The sequence below is a fragment of the Lytechinus variegatus genome, chromosome 3 (assembly GCF_018143015.1).
Source record: "Lytechinus variegatus isolate NC3 chromosome 3, Lvar_3.0, whole genome shotgun sequence".
Classification (NCBI taxonomy): Eukaryota; Metazoa; Echinodermata; class Echinoidea; order Temnopleuroida; family Toxopneustidae; genus Lytechinus; species Lytechinus variegatus.
This window is the reverse complement of record NC_054742.1, coordinates 52,012,565-52,027,232: the sequence shown is the minus strand read 5'-3', so window position 1 is coordinate 52,027,232 and position 14,668 is coordinate 52,012,565. Positions and strand designations below refer to the sequence as shown.

General features: G+C 37.1%; 1 protein-coding gene across 2 annotated transcripts in view; it reads left to right on the top strand.

Annotated features, from left to right (window-relative positions):
* Positions 1-14,668, top strand: part of LOC121411315 — a 97,424-nt gene that overhangs the window by 13,228 nt on the left and 69,528 nt on the right. For both annotated transcript variants that reach the window (XM_041603975.1, XM_041603974.1), the window contains exon 5: positions 6,667-6,805. In XM_041603975.1, the coding sequence (XP_041459909.1) occupies positions 6,667-6,805 (139 nt within the window). The remainder of the gene's footprint in view (positions 1-6,666; positions 6,806-14,668) is intronic.

The window sequence follows — 14,668 nt, the reverse complement described above, 5'->3', positions numbered from 1 at the left end:
GCAGGTTCAGAGTATCTTGCCATTGAGAATTGGTCAGCATCGATATCATGTTTTAAAAGATTAAAAATTGCGGGTCAGTATTTTACTGCTAGTACCTGCTAGACAATGTCCCATACAATATGTAACCCCATCATCATGCATGCATTCATAATTAAACTAAAATATATAATATGATTCTGCTTGCAAATCTTGAGATAAAGAAGTTCCATATTTCAAAAAAAGTACTGTAAGGAGCATCCTTCCAGATTTTATCAAATGTCAGGTCTTTTGATTCTCTGGTGCCTAAGCTCTTTAGCAATTGCTTCCTACACCAAGAAATCAGGCATCAGTATGTTGTAGTGTATGTCAAAAGAAAGAAAGAAAGCTTGCCATCAGAATACTGGAGCTGACTGGGAAGTCTTTAGAAGGTTTAGAAACCAAGTAGCCAAGACTGTCCATAAAGCTCATGATGATTACATCAATAACATCATAGGAGCCAGCTTGAGTGATAATCCAAAAGCCTATTGGTCTTACATCAAAAGCTGCCGCACTGAACAGATTGGAATACCTCCCCTGCGCACAGCTTCAAAACTATGTTCCGTAGCTGCAGACAAGGCTGAGGCATTGAACATCTTTTTTCCACTCCATGTTCACTCAAGAAAATACTCAGAGTCTACCATCAAAGGGCCAGTCTTCTTACCCATCTATTGGCCACCTACACATTGACAGGAGAGGAGTAGAAAAGCAGTTAAAAAAACTCAACCCGTCCAAAGCTAGCGGGCCTGATGAAATCCCACCCAAGCTTCTTAAGCTTATAGCCTGTGAGATTGCCCCTGTGTTTGCCTTTTTATTTCAACAAAGTTATAATACAGGTACTATACCATCACAATAGAAAAAAGGCTCTCGTTTCACCAATTCACAAGTCGGGCGACAAGAGTGACCCATCAAACTACCGGCCAATATCCCTCACCTGTATTGCCTGTAAGATAATGGAGCACATAGTCCTCAGCCATGTTTCCAAACATCTTGCATCCAATGAGATTCTTAGTGATGCCCAGCATGGCTTCCGCCAGGGGCTATCAACTACCACCCAACTGTCATTAGCCGTTCATGACTGGTCTTTCATTTTACAGAAACGCAGTCAAGTTGATACTTTCTTCTTAGACTTCCAAAAGGCCTTTGATAGAGTGCCCCATGAACGTCTTGGCATCAAGCTCCAGCATTACGGCATCAAAGGTGACACTTTCAACTGGATAATGGCTTTTCTTTCAGACAGGAAGCAGTCTGTAGTTGTTAACGGCAAACAGTCTTCATGGAGGGATGTCTCCTCTGGTGTCCCCCAAGGCTCGGTCATCGGTCCGACTCTCTTCCTTCTGTTCATTAACGACATCCAAGATAACATCAAATCCTCTCTTCGGCTGTTTGCTGATGACTGTGTCGTCTACAGAGCGATGGTGACTGATGAAGACTTTCACATCCTGCAGCAAGATCTACTACAGCTGTCATCCTGGTCTGCTACATGGCAAATGAAATTCAATGTCAAGAAATGTGCTGTACTTTCCATCACACGTAAACGCTCTCCTCGCACCTATGATTATTTTCTTGACTCCGATGCGATACCTAGAGCCAACAACTACAAATACCTGGGAGTGACAGTGACTAGAGATCTGCGTTGGAATCTTCACTGTCAGGACATCAGGAGAAAGGCCAGTCGTACACTGGGCCTCATCCGCAGAACTCTATCACCGTGTTCCAGAAAGGTTAAGGCCAAGGCATATACTGCGTTAGTCCGTCCTCAACTGGAGTACGCTTCTGAGGCATGGAATCCGCACACTGTTACAGCTGTTAAATCACTGGAACAAGTACAAAGATCTGCGGTCCGATTCGTTCACTGTGACTTCAGGAGAACAACATCCTCCTCAGCCTTGGTCTCCACCCTTGGATGGAACAGCCTCCACACTCGTCGGCTCTTAGCACAATGCTCCCCTTTTCACCAGATGCACCTTCAACTGGTTCGCGTGCCTTTGCCACAGGTCATTTCTCCAGCAACCTACTTTGGTAGGCACGACCATATAGCTAAATATGCCATACCCAAAGCTACAATAGACACATACAAATATGCAATGTTCCCTAGGACAGTACGGATATGGAACAGATTACCAGGACATGTCATTCTCCATGGAAACCCAACTACGTTCAGAGAGGCTGCACTACCTATCATCAGCATGATGCAGCCTCCTGTTGGGTCCCACATGCTATAAATGGACCAATGCATGTTTTTACTCGCACCCCTGCATGCTCATTTTTATTGTATATATCCTGCACCTTGTCACCTCCATTGGCACATGACATTATCGACATCCCAGTATAGCTTCCAAGGAGCTGCGTTTTGGGATTATTGCGACAAGTAACAAGTAAAAGTAACATTCTCTTAAAAAATACACAGGAATTCTCCAGAAAATGTTAGTGCAATGAGTCTATTCTGCACCATTCAACATTATAAAGGCAGGCTATTTGGTACTATTTGTATGTTGTTAAATTTTAAGATGAGCTTGAAAGGTAGTAACCACATTGGTCAAAATCATGCTCGAGAGGGGGGGGGTGAAATGCACGTACATGAAGTCTGCTGAATACACCCTGATGGGCTCTTTAATCAACATGTGGGTCTGGAAAGAAATGAAGTATATGCACGTTTTATATATATATATATATATATATATATATATATATACTTATGGATGGATGCCTTTGAATGTATTCAGGGGGTTGGGGGTCTTGCGAGCGAGGGGGCGGCTTCTGTAAGGAACTTTTGTCATTAGGAATAGCTAAAGAGCTGAAAATTAGGTCTGAAAAGGGGGGTCATCAAATCGGCATGTCCCCGCACCACCAATATATGTGAGTGCCGCTCCCCCCCCCCCGGGATTCTCTCTCTTTATCAAACTGGAATGTTCTAAATTTCCATATGAATGTACATGTAGCCCCTTATCAAGCCATCTTGCCTTTGTCCGAATTATCCTCGAGAGAAATAGAGGGTAATAATTGTGCTCTTAATAATGAGACTATAATCGTGCTTGGTCTCTAGATGTACAGTATTTTTTTGTTAAGCGAGGTGGATAATAACAGGAATGGAGTGACAATGAACTGCAAATTAATTCATGCAGCTCCCCATTTCTAAAGTATGAAAGAATACACAGGTGCACTGTAGCACCTGATAGAAACGTGTGATGCTGCCAGTTTCATTCGATTTAATAGCATTTTATTCCATTCCATATGAAAATAGTGACATCAACAGGTGTAAATATAATGATAATTATTACTTACATGGCGCTTTTCCCATAAGGCTCAAAGCGCTATAATGAAAATAAATTATGTACTGTAATGCTAAAACTATGAAGCTACAAATTAGGAAAGACATGGGTTTTTAATGCCTTTTTGAAAATTTCTATTGATGGAGACTTATTATTAGAGGCAAATCATTTCAGTATTTTGAAGCTGACACAGTAAAAGTTCTATCAACGGCTAATGTACGAGTTAGTATGTGAGACGAAGAAGGTCTACAGGGTATTACAGTGATAGATGATTTGTCTGGACAGCCATCATAATATGAAACAAATTCATAGGAAACAATGAATTCAGAATGAATTACAGTAATGTGATTGCATAAAATACAGCAAAATGAAAAGAATATTAAAAACCCACACAATCCTAGACCAAAAATGGGAAAACTGAAGTGATTTTTGTTGAAAATAGATTATTGGGAATATATCCTATTTCATTGATCACAAAACATGAATATTGAACACATAGCAAAATAGGTCTATGCATCAAAGGTTTAAGTCCCAAAATGGGGAAAATATTGTATGATAACAGTTTCCAATTTTGAAGAAAAAAAAATCAAATTTTATCATTTTCCATTAACATTTTACAATTTCAGCAATCTTTTTTTTAAGTTGTAATTTTTATGTGTGACAGTTGTGACCACATGCAGCAATTCAAGTAAATTGAAATCACATTTGAGAAAATGTTACATTTACTTTTGCTTTCTCTTGTATTAAGCAAGCAATGTGTCTGCTCATATTTTCTGACCAGAGGCAGCAAAAAGTGATAATTGTCATTACAAACGCATATTTCCTTTTGTAACTTACCCGTAGGCATATAATATTTTGAATCTGTAAGAAAAAGCAAATGAAACAACATCATCCCTGCAGCATTAAACCTGGCTTCAAAGGAAATGAGTTAGATGATTCTCCATCCCTTTACCTTCATGATAATAATATCAATGTTATGCAATGATATTAAAATGTGCTTCACAGTGGCTCATCAGACGTCAATTAATAATAAATGTTGGAAACAAAAGGCCAAATCTCTTCATTCTACTGAAAATTAATGTACTTTTAAAGGTCAATTCCACCCCAACAAAAAGTTGATTTGAATAAAGAGAGAAAAATCCAACAAGTGTATCACTGAACAATTCATCAAACTCGGATATAAAATAAGAAAATTATATGACATAGAATTTTTGAAAATTTCAGTGTTATGCTTGTTGGATGTTTCTCTTTTTATCCAAATCAACTTTTTGTTGGGGTTGACTTGTCCTTTAAAGATGCATTGATCTGAAGTTTGATGTGTGGTTTAAGTTCAGAGTCCGGTCAGGGTATTGGACAGGGAGCAATTGTCACTGGAGCATGCATCATATATGACAAGAAATGTAATTGGGGGAACTACAACATTTATTATATTTTGGGGGATTTTTTTATTATAGCATCCTTTTACATGTAATTTGTCTACCAAAATTGTCCGGGTATCCCAGTATTCAGTTGTGAGTGTTATTTAATCATCAATAAGTAATTACTGTTTAGTTTCTTCTTTTTTTTACACTCACATACCATGTATTCAAATCAAGGTGTTTTTTTTTCTATTTCTCTGTTCTTAGACAAAATTTTGATCCTCTACATATAATGTGCATTTTCCTCTTTATTTTCGTGTTAATCCAAACGATACTTATACCCTTTTCATAAACCTATCCTCCAATTAGCCGCCTAAGAGTAATGCGGATAATTCAATAAAAATTGCGTTCACAAACTCCGAAAATAAGCCGCATTATTTTTACGAGCGCCCATCCTGAAAAAGGCGGATAATCGTCATGACAACTGGACACGCCCCCTCCGATGCGGTTGTGTTGGAAAAGGGTGACCTTGTGACCGCACCATGGCAGTTATCCGCATTATTTGGAAATGCATTCATAAACTCAAAATCTTGTCCCGATGCTGCTATTATGCGGATAATATAGCAGCATCAGAGTAATGCGGATAACTCTTGTCCTCCTCCAATTTTACGACCAAATTATGCTGCTATTAGCCGCATAATTGGGTTTATGAAAGGGGTATTAGAAATATGGGTATCATTCCAATAATTTTGATGATTCCCCAAATGGTGTACAGGATTACTGTGGCTTTAGATTACCTCAACCATCTGTACATCCACTTGATGACCTAGCTAGGATCTATCACAAGAGAATTCAAGCCAGCATGTCTTTACTTTTTCAATGTATAAATTGATTTAATACCTCCGAATGGCCCCACTTGCTCTGGGTGACAGAAGGTGGTTTCAAACCGCCTCGATCACAAGAATCCCCGTTAAATTACGAGAACTTCTTAAGGCTAAAAAATACCCGTTTATTATTCCTGCATTCACACCGCCCCGAAACACATCCTTCGGGATAAGTTCCCCCAAGTTACGAGCATGCGCAGTGTGGTCTGATAAGTAGGCAAGGCGGGAGATTCAAAATCACTAGCCCAGCAGCCATCCACGCCGCCGCGCCCAACGACACGCTGGGATAAAAGTTCCCGTAATTTGCTTTCACATCGCCAAAATACCTGCGACCTTGGAAAAATCCCCACGAAAGTTCTCGTAATTTCGCCAAGTACCTACTATTTAGCGGGTATTATCTTTCGGGGATATTACGCGTAGTTTGCTTTCACATTACCAAAATACCTGGTATTTTCTGATCGGGGTAAATTTCCCGATCAGAGAATACCTGGAACTGGCGAACTTCGAGGCGGTCTGAAACCGCCTAGAATGAACCTACCTTATTGAACTTTCAAGAACAGAAGCTCTGTTTGATCTTGAGTGCCCTGTTTAACTTTATGGATAGAAAGGATGTGAGATACTTTGTAATAAATAAATTTTAAGGGGCATATAATTTCAATTTTGATTGAAAATATTGAATTCAGTTGTAAAAAAATGTAGAAATTATTTAGTGGTAACTTGGCACTATTGGAAGTCATTATGACACATTTACAGAGAAACAAAATAATGAATGAACAAAGTGTCCCTGATTCATATCAAAGTATTAAACATGGACATTACTGCTTTCTTGCAATCCATTCCAGTTTTCATTTGGGCAATGCCATAAAATATGTACATCCGACCCCCTATACGTGGGACCTTCATGAAATTTTCTTTCTTGATTTCTTGTTCTTTTGGCAGTCTGTAATGTTCTCAAAGGACCATGATTTGGTCAGTTTATGAAGTGGAGTAACACTTGAGAAAAACGGGGGTCGGATATACAAAAAGGTTGATTATTTTATGGAATTGCCCATTTTTAAAATGGCCATGATAAATTAGGAGAGTTTGCAATTTCATTGTGAGTCTATTCATATGTGCATTTTTTTAATCTCCTTTTAGCGACCATTTCATTTTGACTGTTTTTGTGATCTGTGGCCTTTGGAGCCTTACAAACTTACCATTCGGACTCTGCCAGTAGACTTTGATAACCAAACACTCCTTGATCCATCCAGCATCGTCAGAGACTTCAAAGTACCAGGTGAGACATAGATAGGCACTCAAGAAATAATAGTATTATGATCTTCATTCTCCCGATTGATTTAAGCTCTAGTAAAAAACGGTTGTTTAGCTTTGCCAATGGGAAGCCAAATGAGGCAAAAACCTCTTACTTGAGAGGTTTATCTAATCAGCACATGACTCTCAAGTTATCCATAATTATCTACAAGTAATAAGTGAAATAGTATTGCACATGTATAAGGAATGAATAAAATAGATGTATATCACATGTGCAACCATAAACAACATTTCGACACTTTCTAAATCATGTAATTTAGCATAGATTGTGTAAAGATTATGGCCTTAAGTTAAATCTGACTTCACACTTAAAGGGTGAAGGGGTAATGACCCAACCCTACTAAAAAAGTGCACAAAAATGTTATATAAATATTTTTTGGGGGCCACTGGGAGGATGATTGAGATAATATATTTGAAAAATCACCCCCCCCCCCCCTTTAAAGTGAAAATCTGGAAGATGGATATCACTTACAGTGGAAACCACTAATTTTGTATCGTATCAGTTGCAGTGGTAATTAGCAATAGACTCATAGAAGTCACCAAGTGTATCCTAACTAAAACTAAAATGGATTTTTCAAAATTCTTCCATTGATCCACTATACTTCTACCCTTTTAATTGCAAATGAACATACTGTATTACTTGTGAATATGTACCCCCCCCCCATTTTTTTGTTGTTAAAAAATGAGCCTTCATAAAATTAGTCAGCTTTTCTCATCTTCAATGGCCTACACCATCAGAAGCAGATCTAATTATTATTTGGTTGATGATCATATTTCTAAAATGCTGGGTGAAAATTTTGATCATGGAGAATTCAACATGATACAAAACAACACAATAAATGGTAATTACATGGACCAGTGGAAACCACTCGAAATGGGGAATCCCATCGTGAACGACATGGAATACATTAAATAATCTGTGACAATGAACTATCATTGCAATCAGACAAATGGTGATTTTTTCTCTCAATATTTAATTTACCAGTATTTTGTGCCCACTTTTTACTTTGCTTTTTATTTATAGTATGAAATTCACAATATTTTATTTGTTGATTCTTCTATCTTATGTGTAGAAATTATAAACATAATTTTATGAAATTAATGCGAAAGAAAAAGTATGCTTGTCGTATTGTCTTGCTACTAATTCATTTTAAAATTTTAAAATGAAATGCAAACTTCATCCTGCTGTAGCTGTTATGACTTTCATCTCATTCCAATAAAAACATTCAGTTATGTTGTTTGATTTAATCCTTTTTTTTCATTTAAATCATTTTGACCTCAGCTTGGAGTACATAACTGTCATTCTAATATATGCTCACTCATCTGCAATTGCGAATCACATATTTGGAAATCAATTTAAGTTGATTTAATTTTCAGAGTGTGTCTTTTGATTTAAGTAATGATATTATTCAGATAACACAGGATGGCCTTGGGTGGGATATGAGGGAATACATTGGACGAAATTGGTAAAATACTGGAAGATCTGCCAGACAAGTCCAATTTTTTATTTGCAGCGACTGCCAATACAGATATTTCATAAAAAATAGGTCATCCAATATTTATTTATTATTATTTAAATAATCCACAACACAGGTAAACTTTTAATCAATAGATTTACAGATGTTCGTTCAGGAATCTCTTGTGGTATAAATAAACCTTCCAATTCAGATTTCATGTAAAATTGTGACATGACAGCAGTTTTGTGTATTTCTGACATCACTGTGAAAGAATACACAAGATGTGCGAGTATCCAGCACCAGTGTGGAATAAGAAATAGTTGCACAATCATATGATCATTATGAATTGACCATTATTAATTTTTTGGGTGTAGCAAATCATTAATTTATTGTCCAATATTTCTTTAAAAATCATACAAATTATTATTGATTTAATGATGTAATCGCTATAGGCATAAATGAACACTTGAAAAAATAGTCATTTCAGCTGTTTAAGAGAACCCCAAAACACTTCCAAAAATATTTTTGCCTCTAACTAAATTTTAACGCACAAAAAAATAATTCCTCTTGTTCTTCATTTTAGTCTTTTTGATATTTATCATCTGTAAAGAGATTTTTGTCATAGTAAAACTATTCCCCCCTTATTTGAATAGAAGTAACTATCACCTAAATACTTCTTATGAACAGTGTTCATTTGTATTGCTCTTTAAATAAAAAAAAACTTTGTAATGTTTTGTACAGAGTAATTTCAATCTCTTGTTTGTACATTATTGAAACGTTTTTTTCACTCTGTTTCAATGTAGGCACACACAACTATTTAAGTTAGTGCTTAACACCTCATCAGATCCTGTATCAATGCGATACAAATTGTCAGTTTGTCAGTAATAGTGACTACCGGTATTTTTATATCAGTTATTACTATCAAATATAAATTTAAGTTCTATCCAGGGGCTCTGTTTCTTTTCAGTTTTTTTCTAAACCTTTTCTAGGAGCGAATTTCTTTCAGTCTAGGGAGCGAGTTTTCTCTGATAATAATTACCTCAGCACAGTCGCAAAGCCTCTGTACTGGGATGTACATGCACGTCATATGCATATGAAAATGGTTTCTTGAGATTGCCATAGTAACAGTGCATTGTATTATAAATTCATTTCAAATTTTATGCCTGCTTAACTGCTTTACAACCTTACAGATTTAAGATGATGATATATAAAGTATTTCAGATAGGGAAATCTAGAGTTCCTTGTTTTGTTTATGTTTTACAATAGACAATTTGAATCTTGAAAATGAGAACTTACTAATTCATTATGAGTAAACACACTTCTGTCATAATAATATGAATTGTTCAAAGTAAAGAGGATAATTCATGCATAATGCTTTCATTTGTAATATTATTTTTGTAATATTGAAATTATTAAACAGAATGGGGCACTCAACTATTTATGCTTTTGTCACAGCAAAACTTTCCTCAACCCTGTACTATATGTGGGGCTAAATTTAAGTTAATCCCACTTTTTTTCCACTGCATTTTTACAGTGGGCTAACCCCACCTATATAGTAAGGGATTATTTTGCCTTGCAAAATAACAGGGTTAGCAGAGCAATTACAGTGTTAAGCGTGAAATAGGCTTTTTACACAGGATTTTCTTAACCCCGGACTATCGCTAACCCTGTACTATCCTTAACCCCGTACTATTTATTTTCCTTTTCACACATGCCAAATAGTACTGATTTTCAGTATTTAGTACTGAAAAATGAGAAGAATACTGATAGTTTCATGTTAAATACTGATTTCTCAAGTTTCAGTTGTATGTGTGGTCCTATGGTATTTTTTGAAAATACTGATTTCCTCACCGAAATACTGATTTTCAGCTTTGAAAATACTGAAATGTTCTTTTTCAGGTTGGCGTGTCTGCAAATTGTTTTTGCTAACCCCGGATAAGGAATGCTTGCTTTTTACACACGAAACTTGCTAACCCCGGACTATTGGTAGCTGATGAATATTCACAAGCGCACTGAGGGGTCATTCGGGTCATATCCAAAATCGCTGACTTCTGGCGCGCGCTTTTTTTTCATCGCCGTGATCGCTGTTCATGAATATTCATTATACTTACCTCTGATTGGACAACAGGGCCGGCTCTGTTGCGGGGCATGAACATGGGAGCGCTTAGCCCACTTTCGTTTTACACATGCGATCTTAACCCCGTACTATTGCTCTTAGCACCGCAATTGGTGGGATAACCCTGCTTTTTTGCAGGGCCAAATAATCCCGTACTATAGGTGGGGTAAGCCCACTTTGCAAAAACGCTGTGTAAAACGAAAGTGGGCTAAGCTTAACCCCGTACTATAGGTGGGGCTAAATTGCCATTTAGCCCCACCAATAGTACGGGGTTAAGGAAATTTTAGCCTGTCTAAAAAGGGTAAAAGTATTGGTTGCTGTAAGAAAAGAAACCCAGCCCAGGAAAGGATGGTTCTCGATGTTTGCCCTGGGGGGGGGGGCACATTGACAAGTGGATACTAAGCGTGACCATGGGGTTTCGAAAAGAACTCTTAAGTGTTTTCCATATTCTGAAAATGCACCCCTTGGCATGTAAAACCCTACCCTTAACAAATATTGGAAGCAAAATTATACCTTAAAAAAGGTTTACCTGAATTGACCCCTTAAACAAGTACAACGATATTTTAATTGTTATGTCACGGATGTCAGCTTTACCTTTACTGTACTACCGCCCCACCTAGCTCACCTCGCTCAAGTGTGACTCTAAACATGCAGTGTTGCGGAAAAGAGTACATCCTTTATAAAGCATTTTAGTCTTTTTAATACCCTCGCAAATTTGACCGCAAACACATAGTTCTCCTAGTGAAATATATACCCTATTTTCAGTATAGTGTTACTGACACCCTTATTATGTTACATATGTAATGTGCCCAATCTTGAAAAAGAGATCCTTTTTACACGTTTCTTTTTGTCGCGCCTGATATCCACTCGTCAATAGAGTAAGGGTTTAGAAAACATTGTGAGAGTAGCCTATGACTGCAAAATAAGCTTATAATGTCACTTTCCCCATTAAGAGGTAGGTCAAGTTCGACCAGATACAGGAAAGATTTGGTAGGAAAGGAGTTTGGCCAGCCCAAATACAAATTTTGATGGCAGTGACAAGGAAGCCTTTAGCAGCATCAAAGTGGCAAAGGCCTGCCAAAATTGTACTTCGATTAACCAGTAAATTTATGCTACAGTCATAGTCACATGTGGGAAAAACTGACTCCAGACCGATCAAAGTTATTACATTATTTCAAATGTAATATCAATTGGTTTAATAGGATTCCTTTATTGGGCCGTCCGCACCTGCCTGAGTTTTCAAATAATCGCCCCATTTCTGATCCAGCAAATTATCCCCATTTGAACAATCTCGAGATTATTTGTAATTGAGATGCAATCATCGCGATAGTTCCCTTGATTAATCTCAAGATCGCAATCTTAAGTCAGCTCATACCCCTTTCATAAACTCAATTACGATGAATTAGGCGGCTAATAGCAGCATAATTTGGTCGTAAAATTGGAGGAGGACAAGAGTTACCCGCATTACTCTGATGCTGCTATTATCCGCATAATAGCAGCATCGGGACAAGATTTTGAGTTTATGAACGCATTTCCAAATAATGCGGATAATTGCCATGGTGCGGTCACAAGGTCACCCTTTTCCAACACAACCGCATCTGAGGGGGCGTGTCCAGTTGTCATGGCGATTATCCGCCTTTTTCAGGACGGGCGCTCGTAAAAATAATGCGGCTTATGTACGGAGTTTATGAACGCAATTTTTATTGAATTATCCGCATTACTCTTAGGCGGCTAATTGGAGGATAGGTTTATGAAAAGGGTATAAGAATACATCTTGAGATTGAGCAAAGTCGGACTGGTGCAGCACTGCCTCTTGATTTCAGCCAAGTGTTTCTCCAGATGTGTACATAAAAAAAGTGGAACATTCATACCTCCTATATAGATAAAATACAATGAAATGATACTGAAATGTCATTACATGAGTCAACCTGATTAGGACTCTTTAATTTACCAGTGTGTTCGCTAAGATTAGAACCATCATATCTAATAAAGAATACATCACTAACTCGCTAAGCTGAGAGAATTGCGCGGACGATTTCAGTGATTTGATAGGGAGTACAACCGCGGGAAGTTATTAAAAAGTGCGGGCTTTTGAAACTCTAAGATACGCAAGGGCAATGCTAAAAATATCGGGCCTGCTGCTTCGCTCTAACACGAATCGCTTTTTTACGCTTGTGGAGATGGGGTTTCCTGAATATCTCGAGATTAATCGCGAAGAGGACTGATCTGGCTAGAATCTTTAGATTGAGCAAACTCGGACTGGTGCAGCACCGCCGCTTGACTTCATATTAGCATGGCAGTCAAGCTAATCTCCAGATGTGTATAAAGACAAAGTGGGAACATTCATACCTCCTATATAGATAAAATACAATGAAATGATACCACATGCAAAGACATTATACCACCATCAAACATTGTTTGGTGCCTGGTGGGGGTAGCGTTACTTTTCATAGAACCATTAGAACCATTCTCAGGTGCCCCAGGCCAAAGTCATCGGGTGAATGATGTGTTTAAAAGGTATTCATAAAGGGGTAGGGAAATAAATCAATGTCGTGGTATAATGCCTGGACAAAATGATGTTAATTACATGTTTTTGTTGATTTTTGTTTGATTAAAATCTCAAAACTGTGGTCATGAATTATACTCTTTGTTATGACTGGTTTCTAGTCATGAATAGACTGGTTTCTGCTATGCATTTCAGGAGAGATGATTTAGATCCACTTGATGATGAAAGTACATTTATTTCCAATGATAAAAGCATTAATACATTTTTAAGAACTTGAACAAAATAATGGAGGTAGCAACTCTGTGACATAGACAATAAATACATAATACATGAAAAAAAACTTATCTAAACAATTACGGGGGAAAAGCAGGGGGGGACCCAAACAACAAGAAAAAATACAGGGCAACTTTAAGTAAGATAATAGTATATAAGTTGAAATAGTAAATAAATCATCAAACCAATCATCCCACAACTAAAACTATAAAGCAAATCACTAAATTTAGGGACCATACTTAAAGGTCAAGTCCACCTCAGAAAAATGTTGATTTGAATCAATAGAGAAAAATCAGACAAGCACAATGCTGAAAATTTCAACAAAATTGGATGTAAAATAAGAGAGTTATGACATTTCAAAGTTTCGGTTATTTTTAACAATATAGTTATATGAACGAGCCAGTTACATCTAAATGAGAGAGTCGATGATGTCACTCACTCACTATTTCTTTTGTTTTTTATTGTTTGAATTATACAATATTTCAATTTTTACAAATTTGATGATTAGGACCTCCTTGCCTGAAGCACAAAATGTTAAAATAATGAAATTCCACGTGTTCAGGGAGGAATGAAACTTCATTTCACAGGACAATGACGAGAAAATAAAATATTTCATTTTTCATATAATAAAATACAAAAGAAATAGTGAGTGAGTGATGTCATCAGTTCCCTCATTTGCATACTGACCGAGATGTGCATATAACTGTTTTGTGAAATGAAGTGAAACTGTAAAATGTCATAACTTTCTTATTTTACATCCGATTTTGATGAAATTTTCAGTGTAATTCTTGTTGAATTTTTCTATTTTTTTCAAATCAAGTTTTTGTTGGGGTGGACTTGTCCTTGAAGTTTTTTCTCAAGTTTTGTCAAGTTGGTGCATTTCTGATGTCTAGTTGGTGCATTTCTGACAAAAGATTGTCATAGGATCCAGCTGATCATGTTATTGTCCTCCCGGAGGGGGGGGGGGCACTTCCATTGACGAATGGATACCAGGCATGACCAAAGAAATGCGTAAAAAGGATCTCTTCTTCAAGATTGGGCATTTTACATACATGTATGTAACATAATTAATAAGGGTGTCAAAAACAATAAAATAATGAAAAAAGGTATATATTTCACTAGGAAAGCTACCTGTTTATGGTCAAATATGTGAGGGTATAAAGAAAGACTAAAATGCTTTATAAATGATGTACTTTTTGCCCCAACACTACATAGAGTCCGATTTGAATGAGGTGCGGGAGGTGGGGTGGTACTAAACACAGTTTAAGTAAAGGTAAAGCCGATGTCTGTGACATAACAGTTAAATATTGCTGTACTTGTTTCGGAGGTCAATTCAGGGAATACTTGTCAAGGGTAACATTTTGTTTCCAATATATGTTAAGGGTAGGGTTTCACACACCAGTACTTGCCAACAGGTGCATTTTCAGAATATGGAAATACTTGTTAAGGGTGCTTTTCAAAACCCATGATCATGCC